General features: G+C 43.4%; 2 protein-coding genes across 6 annotated transcripts in view; one reads left to right on the forward strand and one right to left on the reverse strand.

Annotated features, from left to right (window-relative positions):
• Window positions 1-6,576, forward strand: part of CCNT2 (cyclin T2) — a 42,431-nt gene extending 35,855 nt beyond the window's left edge. For 4 of the 5 annotated variants that reach the window (XM_062185954.1, XM_062185972.1, XM_062185980.1 and 1 more), the window contains one exon: window positions 274-6,576. In XM_062185954.1, the coding sequence (XP_062041938.1) occupies window positions 274-1,701 (1,428 nt within the window). In that variant the 3' untranslated portion in view covers window positions 1,702-6,576. The remainder of the gene's footprint in view (window positions 1-273) is intronic. The other variant, XM_062185963.1, reaches the window with a different exon arrangement.
• A 5,366-nt stretch (window positions 6,577-11,942) lies between these two features.
• Window positions 11,943-25,324, reverse strand: part of MAP3K19 (mitogen-activated protein kinase kinase kinase 19) — a 51,100-nt gene continuing 37,718 nt past the window's right edge. The window contains exons 7-11 of the mRNA XM_062199322.1: window positions 25,059-25,102; window positions 20,649-23,090; window positions 18,516-18,665; window positions 16,088-16,785; window positions 11,943-12,009 (exon numbers count right to left, since the gene is read on the reverse strand). Coding sequence (XP_062055306.1) covers window positions 11,943-12,009; window positions 16,088-16,785; window positions 18,516-18,665; window positions 20,649-23,090; window positions 25,059-25,102 — 3,401 coding nt within the window. The remainder of the gene's footprint in view (window positions 12,010-16,087; window positions 16,786-18,515; window positions 18,666-20,648; window positions 23,091-25,058; window positions 25,103-25,324) is intronic.

The following is a 25,324-nucleotide window of genomic DNA, read 5'->3' on the forward strand; positions in this document are numbered from 1 at the left end:
ATGAATTTACAAATGGAGAAGCTAGAGCCTAGACAAGTTAAATTACTTTCTGAAATCCTGGGCTAAGATTTAATTTGTGCCTGATTCTAAAACCAGTGTATTCAGCTTTTTATAGTCTTCCCATTATGCCTCCAAATAAGACATTTATTTACTGGCAACAAAATTTTGAATCCCAGGTGTCTTATTTCTGTATATTTAATATAGAATGTTCATAAGCAAAGAGATGTTGTATTAAATTCCTTTGCTATCACTGCCCTTTTGTGTTTTAAATAGGCTAATCAGGCGGCTAAGAAACCAAAAGTAGATGGACAAGTATCAGAGACACCACTTCTTGGTTCATCTTTGGTCCAGAATTCCATTTTAGTAGATAGTGTCACTGGTGTGCCTACCAACCCAAGTTTCCAGAAACCATCTACATCAGCATTTCCTGCACCAGTACCTCTAAATTCAGGAAATATTTCTGTTCAAGACAGCCATACATCTGATAATTTGTCAGTGCTAGCAACAGGAATGCCAGGTACCTCATACAGTTTGTCATCACACCAAGAATGGCCTCAGCATCAAGAATCAGCAAGGACAGAGCAGCTCTATTCACAGAAGCAGGAGACATCTTTGTCCGGTAGCCAATACAACATCAACTTCCAGCAGGGACCTTCTGTATCACTGCATTCAGGATTACATCACAGACCTGACAAAATTTCTGATCATTCTGTTAAGCAAGAATATTCTCATAAAACAGGGAGCAGTAAACACCATGGGCCAATTTCTGCTACTCCTGGAATAATTCCTCAGAAAATGTCTTTAGATAAATACAGAGAAAAACGTAAGCTAGAAACTCTTGATCTTGATGTAAGGGATCATTATATAGCTTCCCAGGTAGAACAGCAACACAAACATGGACAGTCACAGGCAGCCAGCAGCAGTTCTGTAACATCTCCCATTAAAATGAAAATTCCCATCACAAATACTGAGAAACCTGAGAAATACATGGCAGATAAAAAGGAGAAGAGTGGCTCGCTGAAGTTACGGATTCCGATACCGCCCACTGACAAAGGGGCCAGCAAAGAAGAGCTGAAGATGAAGATAAAAGTCTCGTCCTCAGAAAGACACAGCTCTTCTGATGAAGGCAGTGGGAAGAGCAAGCATTCAAGCCCGCATGTCAGCAGAGACCATAAGGAGAAGCACAAGGAGCACCCTTCCAACCGCCACCACACCAGCAGTCACAAGCATTCCCATTCACATAGTGGCAGCAGCAGCAGCGGTGGCAGTAAGCACAGTGCTGATGGGCTCCCACCCACTGTCCTGAGGAGTCCTGTTGGCCTGAGCAGTGATGGCATTTCTTCCAGTTCCAGTTCTTCAAGGAAGAAGCTGCATGTCAATGATGCATCTCACAACCATCACTCCAAAATGAGCAAAAGTTCCAAAAGTTCAGGTAGTTCATCTAGTTCTTCCTCCTCTGTTAAGCAGTATATATCCTCTCACAACTCTGTTTTTAACCATCCCTTACCCCCTCCTCCCCCTGTCACATACCAGGTGGGCTACGGACATCTCAGCACGCTCGTGAAACTGGACAAGAAGCCAGTGGAGACCAACGGTCCTGATGGCAATCATGAGTACAGTACAAGCAGCCAGCATATGGACTACAAAGACACATTCGACATGCTGGACTCGCTGCTCAGTGCCCAAGGAATGAACATGTAATCACTTGTTTAGGTCACTTTTTTCTTTACTTTTTTTTAATTTAAAAATTGTTGGAATGGAAAACTTCCTCCTGATCTAGCAGTGGTAACACCTGCTGTTGCTGCCACTGCTTCAATATTTGTAAGTGCTGCTTTATTCTTCATTCTGAAAAGAAGAGATTATAGTAAACAAGTTTTTATCTCCACATATGATAGTGTTATAAATACTGCAAAAGCATGGAAGGTGCAAAACTCAATATTTCTACAATTGCAGCTGAGAACATTAGGATGAATGGCTGGCTGCTTCTAGGAATATAAGCTGCCTCAAGCATTGGTTATTTATAATTTGAATACTGTAGCTATTTTTTGTTGTTGCTTGGCTTTTGAATGAGTGTAAATTGTTTTCTTTTGTGTATTTATATTTGTATGTATGATTTGCATGTTTCAATGATAAAGGGATAAAACAGTATACTGACAACTGTTTACAAGAAAGTGGAGAAAAATGTACATACATTTTTGTATGTTTAGATATTACCATAAATACTCAGGATTGGAGCTGCTTGTAAGTATAACAATATACAGAATAACTTTATTTTCTCTTGTCAGAGTCCATCACTAATCTAAAACAGAAGTGGCACTTTTTCATGTTAACCTTAAACTCTAGGCCTTACCGGAAGCCACTGAAGGGGGACACTTCACTACCAGATGGGTGTACAGTGCCACACATGGTATGGTCATTTACACTGTGAGGCATGGAACTTTTGCCTTCAGCGGTTCTGACCAGATAGGCTACTGAAATAGCCCCTAGTTTTCTGAAGGCTTGAAGAGGAAAAAAAGTTTACATACTCTTGATGTGAAGTGCATTTAAATGTTTGTTGGCTTGTTGCAGTGCTATAAAACAGAGCTGTTAATAATGGTTGTGTGGATTACTGTGATTTGAAAACTAAATTCACAAAGACTTATTTACATAGTGAAGAGTTAGTTTTTTTCTTAAAGAACTTTAACACTACATATTTTATTACCAGTAAACAGGGATCACTTTTCTTTTAGCATTCAGAATGTCACCATATTCTTAAATATATTCCTCCCTTGAAGCGTGTTTGTGTGTGATGCCATATTTCTTTTTCAGGTAAATGCAGTCTTCCTTACAAAAATGAAATTATACCTATGCTCTCTCAATTCTTTTATATTCTAACAATAAATAAAAAGGAAAGATCACTGTGCATTGTACCTGTATTTGTAGCTTATGGTTGTTATCAGGAAGCTCTGTAAAAAATGGTCAGCCTCCAGACAAGCCACTAGTGGAGGTTTTACATTTGTTTGCACATCTCAGAATATTCCTGTTGACATCAAGTTTGCACAGTCATCTGACTTCTGATAAAACTATAGACTTGTTTGAATTTGACTTAAGCAAACCAGTAATACAGCTCTTGCTTATCAGTTAATCTTTACTTTAGTCTCTGGTAAATCTTGGAGCTGTTGAGTATCTTTGGGATGGGTTGGATTCAAGTTCTGTTGAACTTAAAAGCTGTCTTATTTTTTCCTTTGTGTATATGAATTATTTTTTTGTTACAAAGCCACTGATAACGTGCACAGTTGTAATTTTACTCAAGTGTGTTGTGGTTGTAAATATTGAGAGTTTGATCTTGTGCTTTACTTTTATTTAGTAATTACCTAATTTGCCAGTAGCTTTATTACTTTTTTTAAGAGAATTGTTTATTGTTTTGTCAATGTTATTTGAACTTGGGATACTAGGAGCTCTTTCTAGGGCCTTTGCCTAGCTAGCATGTCCTAACGTTTGTTCTTGTCTTGCATAACTTGAGTATTCTCTGTCATTATATGTAACTTTACTGCTCTGTATGGCATAATCTTGTATCCACAAACATGGTAATTTTGATGCAGTTCTTTTACAGTGGTACATAATCCAAGGACTAGTGTAGAATTAAGCTGAGTACAAGATGAGGGGGGGAAGGGGTTTGTTCTTGGTAATTTAGATGTGAAACCTCTACAGAGCTATCATGTGAAATGACATTAGGGCAGTTGTGCTACTGTATAATTGGGGGTAATACCAGGAATTTTAATAAGATTTTGTAAAGAATATCCAGAAAAGTAGTGAACTTATTTTCAGTATGACATAGAAAACAATGTGAATATTTAAGGTCTGTGACTATAGTTAAACTTCACTAAGAATTTGCAGAATTGTTTTGAGATGTGGGAATAAAGGTAATTTTGTTGAATCTTTATTGGTGCTAATGATGGACAGTTAAAAAGGTAGCTAGTGTATATTGTTATGGGTCAGTACTTATTAGTACTTCCAAAATGAATTTGAAATGCTATGTATTCACTTTTCACTCTGTAAATGTAATTCTTTACAATTACTTTATTTATTAAAGGGCAGCCAGTTCTAATTTTTACAGGATTGTGTGAGCTATTCAAACTCTTTAACCTCTGAACAGGATATTAAGCTTCCAAAACTACAGTGGAGATAAATGTGGAGACTGAAGTTTCATTTCCATTAAAGGAAAACCCTTATTCATATTACCATGAATTTGCTTTAACCATCTCATTTGCGTAAAATAGTTAATCTGCCTCATCCCATTAGGCTCTACCAAAGAAAAAGACTCAGAGGAATGAGCACGATTAATGTGAGTCTTCTTGTAAGTAGCCATAAATAAACCAAAATAGTGTCATCAGATTTAGGGATGAAATTCCATATGTGCAAAGTACTGTTAAGGTGATAACGTTTTGATGAGATTTTTAAAAAATATTAAAAAGCATTAAACATCCTATAAAAGAGTGACTCATTTTTAAGTTGTGTTTTCCCAGGATCACAGACTTGTTACCTTTATGCAGAAGCATGTCACAAACAGGCTTTATTTACTTCTACCTCTTTAAACAAGTTTTCTAATACTGAGCTCTCGTGCCCCTTAAATATTTGCCTTAGCTACTTTAAAATACATTTTCAGAACCAAAGCAAGGGGTGTTTGTTCACAGAAACATCCTCAGAGGTCTGCATAGAAAAATGGCAGCAGTGTCCTTCAGTGGTAAAACCTTTGCAAAGCTTCCAGGTTGCAAGTACTTGAGTTCTGAAAAGCCACATCTTCAGCCCTGGGTTTACCTTAGGGAGGGATCACCTGTGCATCTTGATCTTCCTTTTATGTATTCAGATTAGTTATGGTTAAAGCTATTAGGTTTAGAGTCCACTAAAGAAAGTTTTCTACCAAGAGGTATTGTTTCTTCAGGAATGTGATGAAGGGCTGCTTATATTAATACTTTGTACTGACGTTGTAATCATGTAGGATACCTTTTAAACTAAAGAAATGACTAGTTGACATTTACTTCAGAGAACCGATTTAAAATGTTTTTGTTACCAGACATTCTTGCCTTAAAATAAGGTTTCAAGCACATTTCTTTTATATTTGAGAATTTAATTGCAAATTTGTATTCCTTAAGCAACATTAGAAACAAACCACTGCATTTATATGCATTAATATTATGCAAGTAAACTTGGTTGAGTAGATACTTCAAGGTTTTGCATTTACTGTGGAAGTAAGGGTGGTGGGTTGTTCTGCTTGTTGTTTAAGCATGATGACAAGTGTAAAGGAAGACAGTATTGTTCTTAAAAGAGCTCACCTTTCCCAGTTTTTGTCTAAACAAAGTAGTGTTTCTCACTAGCTACTGCCCTTAAATTTTTGCCCGGTGATTTTTAGGGTGTCTGCTGAGAAGATTATGAACATTCTTGTTAAGGATCTATTTGATTTAGTATTTTCCTCAATGGTGGCAGTCTCTCTCAAGAGGCTTTCTTGAGAAGCAGTAGGGTTTGCTAACACTAACTCCATTTCACCCAAATGAAGAATCAGCAACTCCCATACTCTGGGGAGACTTAAATTAACCAAGTTCAAGACTCCTGCCCATTTGTTTAAGGCAACACTGGTTTAGACAGGGTTTGTTACATTGGAAAAGCAGCACATTCTGTCCCTGCCCTCTGGGGGTACCAAGTTCCAAGTCTGATAGGTTAATTTGAAAGTTAAGATCTTTGATCATATCTCAAATCAATGAGTAGCTCCATTGTTGTAGCTAATGTAAGTCAAATACAAAATTTTCTTGTTTTCTAAGAACAGTTTGTCTTGAAACGGCATCCACCTTTAGTAGAGATGATCTCGCAGGTGAGGCTGGAGCACTCAGAGCACTGTAGCATGGAGAGCATGCTTGTGTTCACTCCGCATCGTCGGTTTGGGCCCAGCCGGCTTTTGCCTGTGGCTTCCCTTTTTCTGTTCTGTAATTCACCATCTGTTCTGCCTGACAGATTGGGTACTTTAATAAGCAAGATACATTGAAGGCTGCATGGCTAGGAGTAATCTTTTGTCATAAAAGTGACTTGTTCACTGTGATCCATTAATCACAAAAGTAAATTCTGAGGGCTAATTTCCTAGCTTTGGGAGGGAGCCTCACCTAAAAACCCTAAATATAGGTACTTGTTTAGTAGTTTGTTTAATTTGGGTTGCCTTTTTTAAGTAACAGTACATTCCTACTTTTTTTTTTTTTTTTTTTTTTTTGACAGAGTGGATAGAGAGAGAAACATTCCTACTATATTAAGTCAGGAATACATTCTTAACTAAGATGTGTGTGTTTCAAGCCACTCCACATGGTTAGAAAAACTTGCTTTGTGTGTGCTCATTTGTTGTTACCAGTGATTGAGATTTCGTTTTCTGAATGTACTCAAACCCCTCCACCAACTCCACCATCACCACCACCAAGGACGATTGAATAGGTTGCTTGCTGATAGAAAATTGAATTGAAAACAGGAATATGTGTGTATGGCATGAATCAGTCACTGAATTTCAGCTTCTCAGTATCTATACAATTATTAATAAAATTTGTTTATTGACACCAGAAATCCAAGGCTCTAACATGTCTTGTTGAATTGATGTGAATCAGAAACAACTTTGGATCCCTGGGAAATGTGGGAAGTAAGATTTCTGATACAATTAATATTGAAATAGCTTCAGATGCCCAGAGTGTGGCCTCTGGGATCAGGTGGACCACATTCTTGTCACAACCTAGTGGTAGAATGACCTTGAATGAGTTACTTTGCCTTGACCTCTGCAAACTGTCAGTGCCTGTTCGTGTGAGGTTATGGTTTGAGTGGTCAGGGAGGGCCAGATAAAATCATTGGGATTTAGGAACATCTGAAGAATAGATTGGGGATACTGAATGTAATAAAGAGGGCCAGTCCCCTTGCAACAAGCTTGAATGCATTACTACATGTCTACTGTTCCCAGAATTCACTTTTAAATTATTGATCTGCTTGGTGCACCTATTGTTGGAATTCCTGGGGAGGGGGGGGTCCCACCTCCTCTTTGGATCTATGATGAAGCAGGGTCGTAGGCCCCTGCCACCTACATGGGAGACCTAAATAGTTTCTCGCCCTTATATGCAGCCTAGCCCAGACCTGGCTGTTGTAGGTACTTGGAGAGTGAAACACCAGAATGAAAATTTCTCCTTGGCTCTGTAATAAAAACTTTAAAAATAGATTCATTATGATTAGTATTTTAGGCTTTTCTTGTTTAACTTCTTGGGTCACTGCCATAAAAGGTGAGTAGTTCACTTATCTGGGTCACTGCCATAAAAGCTAAGGGTAGTTACTTATCTGGAAGGGGAGTTATCCATCAAGAATGTTGGATCCAAGCTCCGCTTCCCACTGGGTTTCCTGGACCTTCCACTCATGAGAATATAAAACTGACTGGAATAACTTTTAAAAGAGAATGAGAATAACAAAGTTACTTCCTCTAAAATGCATCTTAAGCCCAAGTGTAAAATAAGTGTCTTTAAGTCACATTAGGAAATCTGTCTACACCAGTAAAGACTTGTCCTGTTAGCATAGAATAAATTGATTGGTTTTACTTAAGAACTTTTTGCAGAGTTAACTGCAGTGTTCATCCAGGTGTGTTGCTTATTTTTTCCCCTGGCTGTCTTCGGTGTGTAATGAAAGGCATCACATGTATTAGCACTAGTATATCTGCATATTCCTGCCTCCCACCACCTCCCAGAATAATGTAGGTCCTCACTAATGAGGGTGCTTATCAGACTGCCGAGAGCTTACTTGAGCCTCTCTGTCCAGGAGTGCACTCACCAGTTTGGTTTTTCAAGTCAATGCAAGAATGCGTTATGGATAACTATGAGCCTTAGTAGTTGACAGCTTCGAGATGCTCTGACAGAAGGAAGTATGTTGCCTTTCCTCGGGACTGTTGGCTGTCAAGTTTTCACAATGTTACGGCATACACAAAACTAACAATAATAGATGCTGCCTACCCCTGGAACTGTAAAGTCAGAATTGCCATGAAAGGGTGTTGTTTTTTTTTTTTTTTTTTTAAATCAGCATCTGCAATTAAATAGCTACTTGAAGCTGATTTAATAAGGGGCTGGTGTGTGGCATAGCAGGTAACTGCCACTGTAACACTGGCATCCCATGTGGCGCCAGTTCAAGTCCCAGCTGCTCCACTTCCAACCCAGCTCCCTGCTGATGGGCCTGGGAAAGCAGTGGGAGATGGCCCAAGCCCTTGGGCCCTTGCAGCCACAGAAGAAACCCAGAAGAAACTCCTGGATCCAGGCTTTGGCCTGGCCCAGTCTTGGTTATTGAGGCCATTTGAGGAGTGAACTAGCAGATGGAAGACTGACCTCTAACTCTACCTTTCAAATAAATGAAATCTTAAATAAGAGCTGAAGACCGGGTCTGGCAGGTGATAAAGATTTTTTGGCTGCTCCTTGAGCAGGTGAAGTGGGTTAGTCTCAGAGCTGCTTGATGACCAAGAGCCAGGGCTGTTGGCAGTGCCCCTACAATGAGCCACCACACTGCCTATGCCAGAGCTAACCCTGTGTGACGGCAACTCCCCTAATTCAGCCACTGAGAAGAGTCAGTAGTGCAACGCTAAAACATACCTAAGCAGACACTGTAGCAGTACTCTTGAATTTTACTGGGAGGATTAAGGGGTCTGTGGTTGAGTTTGGACACAGCATAATGCAGGTGTGTGAAAACTCGGGTCATTTGTTTGTGATGCTCATGGAGGGGGATGGCAGTACTGCTAAGTGAAAACTGGAAAGCTTTTCACACCATGTAAGTGATACTGGGGAACCAGGCAGGGAGTTAGGGATAAGTGAGCTAGAATTGTAGCCAGTCATGCATTGCAACTGATCATTTACCTGTAGATCCAATACATCCACTTTGCCATGGAAGGAGGAGATGTCATGATGGCCACATGGAAGCTAAACTCTTATGTGGAGGTGCCAGAAAGCCTCAGGCACACCAAACTCCACCCAGACTGCCCACTTTGTATATGCAGTAAGGGCACCACTCGGTATCAGAAAAGAGACTGATAATGTAGGAGGGGCCCTTCTGCTCTTGATCACGCTTGGGGACTTCTCATGTCTCCCCTCCAGCCCCCGATAGGCAGCTCTCCGGCCCACTCGTGACAGATATTTCCATGTGGTGTGGCCCACACACTTACATATCCTGCTCTCGCTTTACACTGCTGCTTTGAGTTCTGTGGGGGCATGAGCCTGGAATAGAGATCAAGATACACAGTTCCATTACTAAAGTACTCAGCATCACAGTGTGGGTCAGTGAATTTGTCAGTGTTTCCATGGTATTTTGAGTAAAACCAGGATGCAGTTGGTATCGTTTATAAACTCAGTCTGGGAGGCAGCAAAGAAAGGATCGTTCAGGTCAGACAAGCCAGGGCTGGCACTGTGCTGCACTGGGTTAAGTTGCACTCTGCAGTGCCAGGATCCCACCTAGGGGCCAGTTTTGAGTCCCAGCTGCTCCACTAATGATCCTGCTCCCCGCTGATGTGCCTGGGAAAGCAGCAGAGGACAGCCTAGTACTTGGGCCCCTGCACCCATGTGGGAGACCCAGAAGAACCTCCTGGCTCCTGGCTTCAGCCTGGCCCAGACCCTTTGTGGTCATTTTGAGGGTTGACTCAGCAGATGGAAGCTCTCTGTCAGTCCTGTCTCTCTGTTAACTCTTCTCAAATAAATAATCTTTTTTAAAAATCATACTTACAAAAAAAAAAAAAAAAGATCATCGGGTGGATAGCCTTGAGAAGGTTGGTTAGCTGTGAACTTAGAAGTATTCTCTACTAGTAAAGGCAGAGTGATACTACCATCCCAGACAGCAGCCGGAGTTCAACGTGCCTTTTCCCTGCAGACCCACATTCTCCAAAAGGAGGCTGTGGTGGAGACACACATCTGAGCAATGGTAATGGAGATTGTAATACCAAACAACTGCTCATATCTTAAAATGGATGAGTCACAAAAACAACAGAAAGCTCTTGGAACTGAGGCCTGCCTAGTGAAAATGTCAGCATTGGGCACCAGCATTGTGGCATAATGGGTTAAGTCCTGGCCTGAAGCACCGGCATCCCCTATGGGCACTGGTTTGAGTCCCAGCTGCTCCACTTCTGATCCAGCTCCCTGCAATGCACCTGGGTATTCCACAAAAGATGTTCCAAGTCCTTTGGCCCCTGCACCCACATGGGAGACCCGGAAGAAGCTCTTGGCTTCGGCCTGGCCCAGTCCTGGCCATTGGGCCATTTGGGGAGTGAATCAATCTCTCTCTCTCTCTCTCTCTCTCTCTCTCTCTCTCTCTCTGTCTCTCTCTTTACCTGTTCCCAACAGATGGAGTTCCTGGCTCCTGGCTTCAGCCTGGTCCAGCCTTGGTTGTTGAAACCATCATTTGGGGAGTAAACCTGAAGATGAAAGAACCTTCTGTTTGTGTCTCCCTGTGTCTCTCCCTGGAGGATGCTCTGCCTTTCAAATAAATACTCTGTTAATTGCAAAGTTGTAGCAGTCTTCTTATGTATTAATACAAGAGGGTAGGTTTTGACACCAGCCTCATGTCTCTTCCTGGGATCTGGACATAACAAACAAGTCCACTCCCTGCCTTTTCCCCACAGAGTTTAAAAGGCTTGCACATAAACAATAAACTACTCCAAAATTCAGTATAACATTCAGATTTTTTAGAGAATGTCTTCAAAATGAAAAAAAAAAAAAGCCCTCATTTCACAAAATTACATTTTGAGTCTTGATAGAAAAGCAAAATAAGGAACACATCTCTTAACTGCTCACAAAATATGAAAAAAGTGGCAAATTTGAGAGAAAGAAATTAAGATGACACCCCCCGAAGATCCACCTAATGTTAGACGCTGGCCAAAGTAAAATCTGTTTTGACCTCATCTTGACTGCATTTCACGTTTGTTTTTCCAGAACTTCTAAAAGAGTGTGACAAAGTCTGATACCTGTGATGGAGGACAGCTACGGTTGGTTTATAATGGTGCCTTCTTGATGTGATGGCAGCCAATAAAAAAGAACGTGGTTACAGCTTCAGAGAAGCCAACAGTAACAGAAACCTCCGCAAACATGTTTAGCCCACCCACTTAAAGGAAAAGGACTTGTAAGAGGCCTGACAGGTCGCACTTCTGGAAGGTTCGCCGACATTCTGAAAATGAATGTGTGTGAAGAGTGACCTCACAGAGGACGTTTTGTTCAGATGCAGAGAGAAAACGATGCGGAGCCACTCTCCCTTCAGCAGATCCCCAGCTCCTATCCTACAGTCTGGTTCAGGCTTAGCTAGTTCTAGATGTGCTAATGACCTAATTCAGTGTGCAAACAGGCGGAGTCCTGAAATCACACTACAGCTCATTACGGGGAAGGCAGCCTCAGGTTTGTGGCCTCACCTTAAATGCTCCAACTCCTGGGAGAGTTCTGAGGAGCGCTGGGACCCTCGATCGTGAGCTGCCAACGCCTTTAGCTACTCCTGGGCGATTTAAAGTTAGGATAGCTGCCCCTGTAAGCAATCTGGCCTCTCTTGTCATTTACTTTCTAGCCTTCCCCTCGTCTCCTTTGCCAGAATTAAGTGTCTACTCACCAAGCAAGAAAACAAAAGGTGTTTTTACAATTTATTTTAAACTCATGACATTGAAATTAGCCAAAAATAAAAGGAAAAGTATAAAGCAAGAAAGACTAGTGTAAACACTGGAATAAGTTTCCCTGTTTTAAAGAAAATTTTCTTCTCATGCACATGGGTAATTATACCCAAGGCTTCTGGAAGCTAAAATGAAACCGAGTTAGTGACGCTGCAGGATCTGGTTAAGTTGGGTTAGTTTGAATTCCCGGTGGGCAAACAAAGGTCCCTTAACCGTCACTCCCCGCAGTGAAGCAATAACAGAGCATCTACGGCGGGACTGGGAAGACGGTCCGGATGGATGTTCAGTGGCTTCTCTTCAGGAAGGGGTGGCTCAGGAGCTGGAGAGCCGAGGGTCGCTCATGCTGGTCCCTGAGAAGGAAACAAGTCTTAGAAGGAGAGTGTCACGTGGCTGCCGTGAGCTCTGCGTGGCTGGGATGCGGAGTTTAATACCGCAGGCACGGCCTCTGACAGGCTAGGGTTCCGTCCTTAACTTAAGCAAGGGGTCCAAACTCTCCTCGTCAATAACATGGCAACAACAATAAAAACCGAATTCTTTAGGAAAATTAAATAAGATACCAAAGGACTTCAAAACATCCATGGAAAATGGAATTAAAAGATAAAGGGGGGGGGGGGGCACTGTGGCACAGCGGGTTAAAACCCTGGCCTGAAATGCCAGCATCCCATATGGGCGCCAGTTCTAGTCCTAGCTGCTCCTTCCGATCCAGCTCTCTGCTATGGCCTGGGAAAGCAGGGGAAGGTGGCCCAAGTCCTTGGACCCCTGCACCCACGTGGGAGACCCGGAAGAAACTCCTGGCTCCTGGCTTTAGATCAGCACAGCTCCGGCCGTTGTGGCCAACTGGGGAGTGAACCAGCAGATGGAAGACCTCTCTCTCTCTCTCTCTCTCTCTCTCTCTCTCTCTCCCTCCCTCTCCTCTCTCTGTGTAACTCTTTCAAATAAATAATAAATCTTAAAAAAATAAATAAATAAAGTGGAGCCAGGTGTTCGGCCTGGCAGTTAAGATGGCAGTTGGGAGACTCTCATCACGTGTGGAATCGCTGGGTGTGCCAGGGCTTGAGTCCTGGCTGGCTCCCAATTCCCCAGCTCCCTGCGAATGTGCACCCTGGAATGAAGCAGGAGATGGCTCGAGCTCTTGGGTCCCTGCCATCCATGTGGGAGACTCAGATTGACTTCTCAGCTCCCACTCCCTACTCTTAAGGGCATTTGGGAAGTGAAACAGTGGTGGGAGCTCTCTGTTCTCTCTCTCTCTATCTATCTATCTATCTCTGCCATCTCCCTGCAATATCTATCAAATAATTTTTAATGAGTATATTCCATGAACTTTTTGAAGTCTCCTCTGTATACAAGCTCTTTTAAAATTTTTTTAAGATTTATTTTTATTTATTTGAAAGATAGAGTTACAGAGAGAGGAAGAGAGAGAGGTCTTCCATCTGCTGGTTCACTCCCCAGATGGCCGCAATGGTCAGAGCTGAGCCGATCCGAAGCCAGTGCCTCCTCCTGGTCTCCCATGCAGGTGCAGGGACCCAAGTATTTGGGCCATCCTCCACTGCCTTCCCGGGCTACAGCAGAGAGCTGGACTGGAAGAGGAGCAACCGGGACAGAATCCGGCGCCCCAACCGGGACTAGAACCCGAGATGCCGGCTCTGCAGGCGGAGGATTAGCCTAGTGAGCCGGGGCACCGGCCCTCTAACTCTGCCTTTCAAATTAATTAAGAAAAAAAAAGACATTGCACTCAGAGCCATCTTAAAAAAAAAAAAAAGAAAAAGAAATGAACTGCAGTGATTAATTGCAATAATCCAATCTGGAGCACTCTTAGATGAGCATCAAGTAAAGGAAAACCGCTGGTCAGCACTATTGTGGCTTAGTTTTCTTCTTCAAGAAATTATAGTCAATGAGCCAGTTAACGAACCAATGACGTGGTCAGTAGCTAGCTGCGATACCATATGTCCAAGGCACTCTCTTAGGTAAACTGGCTATCTTTTGATAACTTTAAAAGCAAATTGACCACTGGATCATTTTAAAGGTGAAAATGGAAATAAAAACAGAAATAAAAATGTAAAAATAAAAAGTTTTAAAAACGGAAATAAAAAATTTAAAATTAAAAAATTTCAGTTTTATGCGTTATTTCAAAGCACAAACCGCTCACCATCTGGAGGCCCCTTCTCCTAACTTCAAAATCTCATTCTTAAAAGTCCTCTCCTTGCCGCCTAACTGCCACCGTATTTCTTCTATTCCTGCCACTGTCGCTAATACAGTCAAGCTCAGTAGCTTTTTTCCCCCAACATTCATTATTCTCCTAAATTCTTAACCACTCACCTGGAGACACCGTCCTCTAGATAACACTGTAAATGAGCCAACAGTGCTGTCCAACAAAATGAGCTCCTCCCTGTCACCTCTGTGGCATTTGCAGTACTAGCTCCTCCCACCCGAGACAGTCTCTGCTTAGACTTGCTGGAACTCTGCCTGCTTGGTTCTTCCAGCTTAGAGCAACTCCGCCTCTCCCCCCAACCCCCTTCCTTTCTGCAGGTCCACAAGGACTCCATGATTTACCCACAAACCCTTTCAAAATCATTCGCCTCGGCCCTCTCGGTTTTTTCACTGCCCCTCATTATTGACTTGATACTGATTTTAAATAAGAGCTTCCAATTTTAATGACTCTCCTAGGCTCTAATTCCATAGTTCAAGTGTCTCTTTCGATGAAAGGGGCCCTTTTCAACTTTTTTCTCTATGCTCATAACTTTCTGTTATTTTTCCCATTATCCGCAGCTGGTTGATAGGACAACCAAGAAGTCCTATCACTGTCCTCCATCAGCAAGTCCTGGAATCCCTCTCCTACAATCCCACTGCATCAACACCATCAGCAGTCCCAGCTCTGGGGGCCTGCAGTGTATTTTCTACCCTGAATCCTTTGTAGCGCCACCCTCTTCACTCCTATGGCAGCAAGGTTGAACTTGGCCTGACTTCCCACAATGTTCAGTGTGCCAGCAGCCAGACCCCACTGCCACGCCAATCCACACTGATTTCTCTCTGCTTCCTCAAGTGCATTTCTGTTCCTGGCAGGCCTTGTTCCTGGCCTTAAGATTCAGAGGGAGACCAAGGTGGGAGAGAGGTAAATCCGCTGGCAGACAGGGAGACCTGTGGATTCTGAGAGTCATTCTAAAAGGGAAAATAGGGGCTGGCACTGTGGCGGGCACTGCTGGCATCCCATATGGGGGCCAGTTCATGTCCCAGCTGCTCTTCTTCCAATCCAGCTCCCTGCTAGTGCACCTGGGAAAGCAGTGGAAGATGGCCCAGGTGCTCGGGAGACCCGGAAGAAGCTCCTGGCTCCCGGCTTCGGATAGGCCCAGCTCCAACTGCTGCAGCCATTTGGGGAGAGAATCAGCAGATGGAGGGTCTCTCTCTCTCTCTCTCTCTCTCTCTCTCTCTCTCTCTCTGCCTCTCCTTCTCTCTGTGTGTAACTCTGTCTTTCAAATAAATAAAAACGTTTTAAAAAAAGAAAAAGAATGGGAAAATGAACCTCCTGGGAGTTTGGGGATACCCCATGTGCCTGCTAAAAGCCAGGGCACTGGGGTTTTCATCTAGGGATAAGAAACCACACACACACTTCCTTCAAAGACAGGAAATTAAGGTTCGGCCTCAGGCTTGCTGTCCTGTAGGTAGGTATCACGCCTGCCTAAGTAGGTAGGGTTGTTTTGCTCTCATCTTCTTACAGGGGTCCAGGAACCCCAACACAACTCGATCTCCTGCACTACACACACACTACACACACACACACATTAACCAGAACCATCTTTCTGGTTTTTTTTATGTTTCAGTCTCTGAATTCAGATTTCATAAGAGCACAGGATGCCTGAGTCGAAGTTTGAAAACCATACCACTAGTTTGTCTCTATGTTTCCTCATCGTTCTAACATTTTACCCAGAATTTTCGGCCATGGAAATGAGAGAGGATAAGGAACGGCAAAGCAGGCAATTTTCTAGGGCTTTTCTGTTTCCTCAAATACTCCCCAACGTGACACTTGAAACATTCCAATCTGAGATTTGCTGCTTTGGCTCAAAATGTTTCCCTTCAACTTAAATGCAAGGTGATGTCAGCTCTCCAGAGCCAGTCCCTAGGAAGACATCCAGGTGGTGAATAAGTAGATCTTTAGCGCACTTCGCAAACCCATTGATCTGAGGAAGTATCGTCAGGGCCTGATAGGATGTGTAATTGAGGCCCTGCCCCCCCTGCCCCCTGCCTCCCTACCCCCTGTTCCAACAACTGGCACAATCGCCCATTGCCTGGTGATGATCTTCTCAGCACCAAATCACTGCCTACTTGATTTCATAACCAAAACGGAGCTTTTACTGGGCCCCTGGTTGCAAGGCGGATGTCCGCTGTTCACAGCCCCTGGGCATTCATGCCCCCAGCCTGTTTCCAGCTTCTTACCTGGTTAGGCACATGCGCACGAAGTCCGCTGCGTTTTCGGAGAAGTGGTCCGGCAGGGAAGGCATCAGTCCCCGGTGAGCTCCGATGTAAAACATGGCTGCCATCCTGTCCATGGAAGCCAGCGGGGGCTTTCCCGTGGCCATCTCAAACACAGTGCACCCAATGCTCCAGATATCCGATTTCCTTCCGTAGCCAGACTCACTGATGACTTCTGGGGCCATCCAGTATGGAGTCCCGTGCATGGACTTAAGCATGTCACTGTGGGTGCCATTTAGGCCTGCCCAGGCCAAACGCTTGGCACAGCCAAAATCAATCAGCTTTATGATTCCCGTTGGCATGAGCATAACATTATTCCCTTTGATGTCGCGATGCACCACACAGTTCTCATGGAGATAAGCAACGCCTTGCAGAATTTGTTTTGTATACTTACAGAACACCATCTCCGGCAATGGCCCGAAGCGGTTTATAATACTCGAGATTGAGCCACCAGGGACAAACTCCATGAAAATGCTTACAGTGTTCTCTTCCAAGCGCGTCCCCAGATAAGCCACAATGTTGACATGTTTCAGTGCTTTCAGAAGCTCTACTTCTTCCTGAAGTTTCCGGTACTCTTTTTCAGTAGCTACTTTATCAGAGGTATCCAGAGCCACCTGTTTTACAGCTATTAGCTGCCCTTGGCTAGTGAGACCACAGTATACCTAGAAACACACGTGCACCTCATTAAATCCAAATGCTATTACTGGCTTTCACAATGCCTCATGTGACATACTTCACTCTCCTTCCTCCCACGTCCTTGTCTTTTTCAAAGTCGATACACCCCTACCCAAATGCAAAAACATTTAAACAAATGCAGTGTTTCGGCAGCACCAGCATGGGGATGAGTGGCATGGGGAATGAATACCACATGGGCTTTGAGTCTAACGGCTTGGATTGGTTAGAATCTTGGCTTCCCCTTTCCCGGCTGTACAACTTTGGGGAAGTTGTGTAACCTGTTTGACTTCAGTTTTTCGCATCTGTAAAACTGAGGAGGGGCTGTCGCTGTAAAAGGTTAAAACTCTACCTTCAGTGCCAGCATCCCATATGGGAACCGGTTCAAGTGCCGGCTGCTCCACTTCTGATCCAGCTCCCTGCTAATACACCTGGGAAAGCAGCAGAGGATGGCCCAGGTGCTTGGGCCCCTACACCCACATGGGAGCCCCATAGGAAGCTTCTAGGTACTGGCTTTGGCCTGACAAAACCCCAGCTATTGTGGCCATTAGGGGAATGAAATAGTGAATGGAAGAGCTCTCTTTCTCTCAAACCTCATTTCTCTGTATTTTCAAATAAATAAATAAATAAATTTTAACCAAAAAAAGTTAAAAATGAAACTGAGGTTAGTATTTGCCTCATGGATTTTTTTTTTTTTTGACAGGCAGAGTTAGTGGGAGAGAGAGACAGAGAGAAGGGTCTTCCTTCCGTTGGTTTGCCCCCAAAATGGCCGCTACGGCTGGCACGCTGAGCCGATCTGAAGCCAGGAGCCAGGTGCTTCCTCCTGGTCTCCCATGTGGGTGCAGGGCCCAAGCACTTGGGCTATCCTCCACTGCCTTCCTGGGCTACAGCAGAGAGCTAGACTGGAAGAGGAGCAACTGGGACAAAACCTAGAGCCCCAGATGGGACTAGAACCCGGTGTGCCGGCGCCATAGGCAGAGGATTAGCCAAGTGAGCCGTGGTGCCGGCCTGCCTCATGGATTTCTTTAATGGCTGCATGAGATGGTGGCTTGAGAAAGCTCCTCAACAAGTAAATGAGATAGGGTTAGTTCTTCTCTAAAGCTCTATGGAGAGACAAGGAGGCGGGTGGTGACAGTCACTCTTGTGATGTGATCTCAGTGGTTTTGTGTCTTCCCACCTTCTCCCTGAGTCCCCAAAGGTCCCCAGTGAGGGAAATTGTACACGACTTCTTTGGAGGCCAGTCTTCTGTTTACATCTATGTAAATACTAGCCAAAGTACTAGACTTTTGACCGTCTTAACCTGCAATTCACAAAATGTAAGGAACACTTTTTTCTTTCTCTACCCAGCAATGACTCTCCCAACTCCCAAGAACATATTGGGCTGTTGGAGGGAGAGAAGCTTTTTTTCATTGAACTTGAACCTGGGAGAGTGAGAGGCTGGACATGCAATAGCCACTATACCACCACGTGGAGCCCGAGAATGAGAGCAAATGAAATGACATTGTTTGGGTTCTGAAACCACCTGTGCACAGAGCCCTACCTACTCAAGATCTTTCTGTTGCATAAGGCAACAAATGTGCTTTCTCTCAAGCCAGTCTGGGTTGGGGTTTCTCTTTCAACTGAAAGAGTACTAAGTACATGAGGGTGGGCAGATGGGGAGTGGAGAGGATGGTGAGGGAGTAGGGGGGGTTGGAGAAGGGGTAGGAAGTACTGAACTTACTGTGCCGTAGGCTCCCTTCCCAAGGATCTCACCCTTGGTCCACAGGATAGAGTCTTCATTCTTTAAACTAGTCTCAGAATATGTCTTCTTTTTATTTGCATTGAGAAATTGCTCCTCTCTGCCATGTATCCTGAACCCATTACTGTATGTCTGTAAGAACGAGACAAAGGAAGATCAGTAATAAACTCTGAGTCACTGGGATGTAGAGAAGGGATGGAAAGCAGGGCTTTCCACTGAGCCAGTGGATATAAGACCTCTCTCTGTCATTCTGCCTGCCAAATAAATAAATACCTCATTTACTTATTTATTTATTTAATAAAGTACAGTCCTCCTTTCAAACCTGTCCATGGTCATTCTTATTGTGCATGTATAACTTCCCGAGACAAAGATCTCCTAAAAACAACCTTGTAGGGGGCAGGTGTTTGGCCTAGCAGTTAGGACACATATGTCCCATGTCAGGGTGCCTTGGTGTGATGGCCAGCTCCAGCCCTGATTCCAACTTCCTACTGGTACCAACCCTGGCAGGCAGTGGTGATGGTTCAAGTAATAGATTCCTGCTACTCCAGTGGGACACCTGGATTGAGTTCCAGGCTCCTGAGGCCAATGTGGCATTTGCAGAGTAAACCAGCAGACAACTGCTGGGTCTCTCCCCCACCCCCCGTCACTCTGCTTTCAAAGAAGTAAATGATAATGGCGATGCAGAGGCACGTGAAGGCCATTTAGGAACAAGAGATCCTGCAGGGCTGCCTTCCTCGCGAGTATCCACCTGCCTCCCAGGGGCCATTTGTGTTTCTCCTACTCACCCTGCTCACCCTGCTATGTTTCTATCCAAACTAAAGTCTAAGGACAGCTTGGGGAAGAAATGGTCACAAAAGGCCAGAATTTGACTCCATGATTACAGTGGAGTTAGGAGCTGATTCTGTGACTGGCTTGTTGATTGCTTCTCCAGTTTAAAATGGTGGAATGGTAGGCTCATCTCTGGCAACAGAGGTGTGCACACACCTACCTCCATCTCCCAAATCCCTGTCTCCTTCCTCGCAGAGACCAAGTCCCCCTAGAGGGTGGAGTTGGCCTATTCCCATTGCACATTGGTATGGGTATGAGCTGGAATCAGGATGGCTAACCACCACACACCAGCTGCATGATTTTCTAAACCTAGATTTCTCCATCTACAATTGTAGTACCTATAGGACATTGTAGTACCTATAGGACATTGTAGTACCTATGGAACTCTTACGAAGTAGAAAAGGAGACAATACGATGTGTCTCGCTCTCGTGTGTTAAGGTCTCAGCAAACTCAGCTACTACTCAACTACTAAAAATAATTGTTCCTGATCCTGAAATCATGCGAGTACCATGTGATATAATCTGAATTAGAGTTCAATAAATACCATTTCAGCTTGACCTACCATTCCTGTGTTTAAAATTTGGTAACGGGAGGCTCATGGATTTCATCGAAAATTAAAACAAACCAAACCTACATCTATTGATGTTCTTCTTCCCCACCCACCCCTACATCCTGTGTAGCAAAAGTTGTAAACTCTTTTTGCCCCTCAGGAAAATTGCTTCTTCCTCCTTCAGAGCAATGGCTGCGTTCTGCACATCACTACACCCCCAGTTAGCCCAGGGACAGAGACACAGGAAGCATCAACCATGTTTTTGTCATAAACCAGCTGAGAGCAAATGTTCTTGCACAGGGAATCTTCGAGAAATGTACATTTCATGTCTTCATATGAATAACATGGTGAGTTACCACAGGGTCTGTGTGCATTTCTTCCTGTCTCACACATACCTAACCTTCGGCAATGCTCTGCCTATTATTCTCTCTCGGCTGATAATTGAAACAGTATCTGCTGCAGATTGGAAATGTCATCACTAATAAAATACTGACTTGTTTAAGTAGTTGTGCTATGTTAATTTACTGTAAGTGATGCCATGGCAGTATTGAGTCCACTACGTTCCACTGGTCAGGCAGTATAATGAATACATCTTAGCCTGGAAGCCAGGGGACCTGGACGCCAACCTTGTGACCAAACACTGACCCCTGGAAGACACTATTTGTTTAGGGTTTATGCTTCCTGATTTGCAGATTGTCCCTGAGGCCCTTCCCAGCCTGATTCTAGTTATACCAACCTGTGTTTTGACATTTGCTGTGGCTGTGCCCAGTTCTTTGATGCTGTGTCCTCTCCCACCAAGGACAAGACTGAGGTTTTCAGGATCTGTTTCATTTGCCATCATTTGACAAGAGCTGTTATCTTTCTCATCAAGAGCTAACAGTTCTGCAGCTAGGCAACCCAATAGCTCATCTGTCAATTCTTCATTCTTTACTGAGTCCAGACTTTCTGGGGAAATTGAATTTGCAACACCTAAAGTGTCTCCAAATGTCTGGTATGTGATTGACTTATTTGCAAAACTATCATGATCCGCGGGATGTGTCCAATGTTGGTATGTTGGGGAAGAGGACCTTTCCTGTCTCTCTTGGAAAGAGAAACTCATAAACATTTTAGAGTCATCTGAAATGCTATCAAACTCCAGATCATCAGCTAACACTTGGCTGGCATTTATTTTACCAAGAGTTGCCATAGTCTGCTTTTCTTGCAATATGTGTTTGTAAGAACTCTTCTCACTGGGCACTGCCCAGCTGTTTTCTGAGGGGACAAACACGGTCTGCTGGTGCAGCCCTTCAAGCTCTTGCAGATCGCTAAGGCTCACGGTGAGTATCTGATTGCTAGAAAAATCTCCACTAGTAGGCTCTTCTACGGAGACTTCTTCAACAGGGGATAAATCTGAGCTAGGAAGGAATTCGTTCTGCTCGGTGGACTTCTCAGGAGTCTGAGCCAGGTTCGTGGGCTGAACTTCATCTTGGGCAGATCGCAAGTCATTTTCTGATGATTTTGTCTGTCGATCTGGTTCTGAAGTAGCAGCACCATCTTCAGTGTCTCGGAGGTTGCTACCTACAGCCCTGCAGCCCTTTTCTTTAGAAATTAAAACCTTGTGCTTTGGTTTAATGCCAAGTGAAGCCTTTGGGGGTTGGGTACGTGGTCTTCTCTGGGCAAGTCTTGTTCTGCTATTGCCGCTCCTCTCATTGTGTGAAGACCGGCATTTACTGGTGGTAGATCTGCCAGATGGAGCTGAGCATATCTCACGGTAATACTTGTTTTCATGCCGTTCAGCTTCTCTGATGTGACAGTAGACAGGGGTACCAAACATTTCATAGATTCCTGGTCCATCGGCAGCTGAGTTGATTTCTTTGAACATGTCGCTGTACTTAAGATCTAGGTAATTCAGTCTCGGTTCTGTTGGTTGAACAGAGAGAGGAACTTGTGATTTTTTTATTCTTGGATTTTTACAGATGCAAGGAAATGATTGCTTTTTAGGTTTCTGGGTCCAGTGAATTGATTCCTTCTTTTCTATCTGTGGCACAATCCTTTGAAATCTAGGCAGTTGCTGAGGCCTAGGGTCAACAAGTCTCAAAGCAGGGAAAACCTGAGTTTTTATGCTGGCTTTAGGCATGGTGGTCTTAATCGAATCTTCAATGGAAATCATGAAATTGTGAGGTGTCCTGTTACTTGTTTTGGTCTTTGACTCCAATTTATTCCGATGGGTATTCACCTTATGCTTGTCATTTTCTGGGTGTGCAAGTGTGTTAAAGCTGTTGCTATGAATGGGGCCCTTTCTTTTTTGGAGCCTTGGTTTGGCTATAGCTGGTTCCTTGGGGGTTCTACCTCCTGGGAAAGTGACTGGGATAAGAGGCACCATCCCATTCACTTCTAGTTTGGTTTCCCTTGCTGTTGATATTTTTATGTTTGTCTGCACGCCATCATGACCTTCTGGGACTTTCCCAGTGGGGTCATCAGAGGCTACATTGGTCAAGTTTTTAAGTACAGTAAGTTCTTCTAAACTGTCGTTGGATTCCGTTGCTTCACCTTTACATAATGAAGTGCTTTTTGAATCAGATTTTCCATTTCTAATCTCTTCATCCTGGTTAGGAGTTATTCCTGAGTGCTGGGCTTCTGGGAGCTTACTTGGAATGGCACATACAATTTCTGAATCTTGGTCACAGCTTCTGACTCCTGAGCTCTCTTCCTCTCCTGATGAAAGATATTGACAATTCTCTTCTGCTTTTTTCTTTCCACTACCATGGTCAATATTCCCCTCTGTGTCTGTAGGAATGTTATCTTCCTCACAATTCCCAAAGGCCACCAAAGAGTGCCCTTTCTCAAAGTCAGAGATTCCGGCGTTGTCCCATCCGTCTGCTTCCTTGGATTGCCAGCTCGTCTCCCTCTCCAGGTCTTGTCTGTGATGGCTAGCCTTGCGGAAAGAGCACATATTTCTTGACCAAATGGAGTGATCAGAAGACCTGAGAGTCTGATCCACCAGCACCTTCACTGGGGCTTCCTGCTGCTTGTGTGATGGACTAAACGCATCAGATTGACTAATGGGCTCTGAGAGCTTAGGAATGAAGGATGTTTGACTGGGAATATGTCTTTGTCTCTCCTTTGGAAATTTGTAATTTGGGGGAATGGTCAAGACACCCGATCTCATGGGCAACAGTGACAATGGTGGCAGAGGGAACTGAAAGGAAAGAGAAAAGAAGCTATGAAGGAAGAAACTATAAACATAAGTAAAGTCACTTGAAAATATTCTAATATTCTCTTAAGAAAGGCATTAAAGTACAAAGCTATCTTGGAGATCACAATTTTAAAATTAAATTTTCCTTCCCAGGAGATTTTTAGAACCAATAAAAAATACTTTTTAAAACCAAGGTTATTATAAATGCAAAAATTTATGGTTCTATTATTTTGAATGAAGGTGATACAATGTAAAGATTAAAACCTCATGATATGAGCCACTTTGTTTCTTTTCTCTTTTAACTTTCCATAGAATTAAGATCTTTTAAATTAAAATAAAATTTATTTGTGAGACACAGAAAGAGGTAGAGAGAGAGGTAGACAGAATGAACACTCCTCTGCTGATTCCCTCCCCAAATGCCTGCAGCAGCTGGATGTGGGCCATGGTGAAACCAGGAGGAGGAAACACAATCCAATTACTTGAGCCATTGACACTGCCCCCCGGACTACCCCCAGAATCCCCAATGGCAGGAAGCTGGAATGGGAAGTCGGAGCCAGAAATTGAACCCAAGCACTCCCATGTGGGATGCAGGTGCCTCACCAGGCTAAATGCTTGCTCCCCGATTTAAGATTTTTTGAAATCCCAGAGAGCAGTTAGCAATGCTCATTGGATTATTGACTGGTAGGAATGTGTACCTGGGACATAGCTACTCGTCACTAGGTGCTGAATTGTGGAGAATGGCTTCCAAATGAGCCACAGTCTGCACTAGAAAATTAGTGATCCCAGATGGCATTGCATTTGCCTTTGCCTTGCAACTGTTTTCAAACCAAGATAGTTTTTATTACCATCAACCTCTAGAGGTCAGTGTAACCCAATGTATAATATTCATCTTGGCATTCATTACGCTATAAACCCCCGTGTATACAGATTCGATACCTAATTCAATCTGAATACATGGAGAGCTTCATAAAGTTCGTGGAAATGCCCATAATGAAAAAATTATGAATGGATTTAAAAAAAACTTTTGGCACCAAAATAGTGATTTTTAAATTCCCTTTTCCCACAGATGTTGAGGAGCACTCGTATTTCACAGGCGTGAGTCTGTGTTTAGCTCCCATTCTCTTGCCACTTGGAAGGGGGAAGGAAGAGGAACCTGACCCTAGAACCTCAGGCATTAGAAGATGCACTGCAATGTAGTCGATGGGGAACTTTTTTCTGCCAAGAGCCATTTGGAAATTGATCACAGCATTTGTGGGCCATGCAGAACTATCACCTTACAAATTCGCCCACTATACATTTATTGAATTTCAGGTTGTGCCTGTAGTTGCCTTTGCAGGGCCTGACTTGATGACTTCACAGGCCTTATACAGATTGTGACTTGGACGGTCCCCACCCATGGATGGTGATCTTTGCCTTTTCTCAAAACTGACTTGGGAAATAAAGGCAGATTCCTCTGGTGCTTAAACATTTTCCTAGTCACACACATTAACTTTTCTTAAGGCCAGTAAACTCCTTTGTATCACACTAAGCAGTACCTATACATCAATAATTTTTCCTCAACCGCTTACGGGATACAGATGGCTGAGAAAACGAAAGAACTGCACTATCTCTCTAAAAGTTTGCTTTAACAATTAGAAAACTAGGCAACTCATTCCACCACTGGATGAAAAGGATCACCTAATTTCTAGGTAGGTTAAAAAAAAAAAAAAGCAACTTGACAACGTGGCCGTGAGGGCTGTGCACCTGGTCACGGAGAGAACAGGAAACACCACAGAACAGCCATGCACTTGAGAAGGCATGGTTTTCCCAGGGACGATCTGCCGCTCTCAAAACCCTTTGTGAGTTGTTTGTTGTTTTTCCAAGATATAATTTCTGAGGATTTGGTTCTGAATTGTTTGGGGGAGTTTGCCTCTAACAACAAAAGTTCCTTGGTTTTAATCCTTAAGCCAAATATACTAGAATAAAGCTTACCTCAATTCTGCGGCTACTGTACTTTGGATCAGATGTAGAAAATTCTACAAGAAAACATAATATTTGGATATTTTTAGTTGTAGATTGAACATGCTCTGAAAACCAGAGTTTTGGATGGAGTCATCTAATTGCCATGGTTTGAGGAACAGTTGTAGAAATTGAGAGTTTTTTTCCCCGTGGAATCCACATGGAAGCAAGTATGGGATGATTACATAAACTTCAGGCTACTGCCACTAGGAGGGCTTGTTGTCTTATACAGTAGTCCC

Source organism: Lepus europaeus, chromosome 1 (genome assembly GCF_033115175.1).
Source record: "Lepus europaeus isolate LE1 chromosome 1, mLepTim1.pri, whole genome shotgun sequence".
Taxonomy (NCBI): domain Eukaryota; kingdom Metazoa; phylum Chordata; class Mammalia; order Lagomorpha; family Leporidae; genus Lepus; species Lepus europaeus.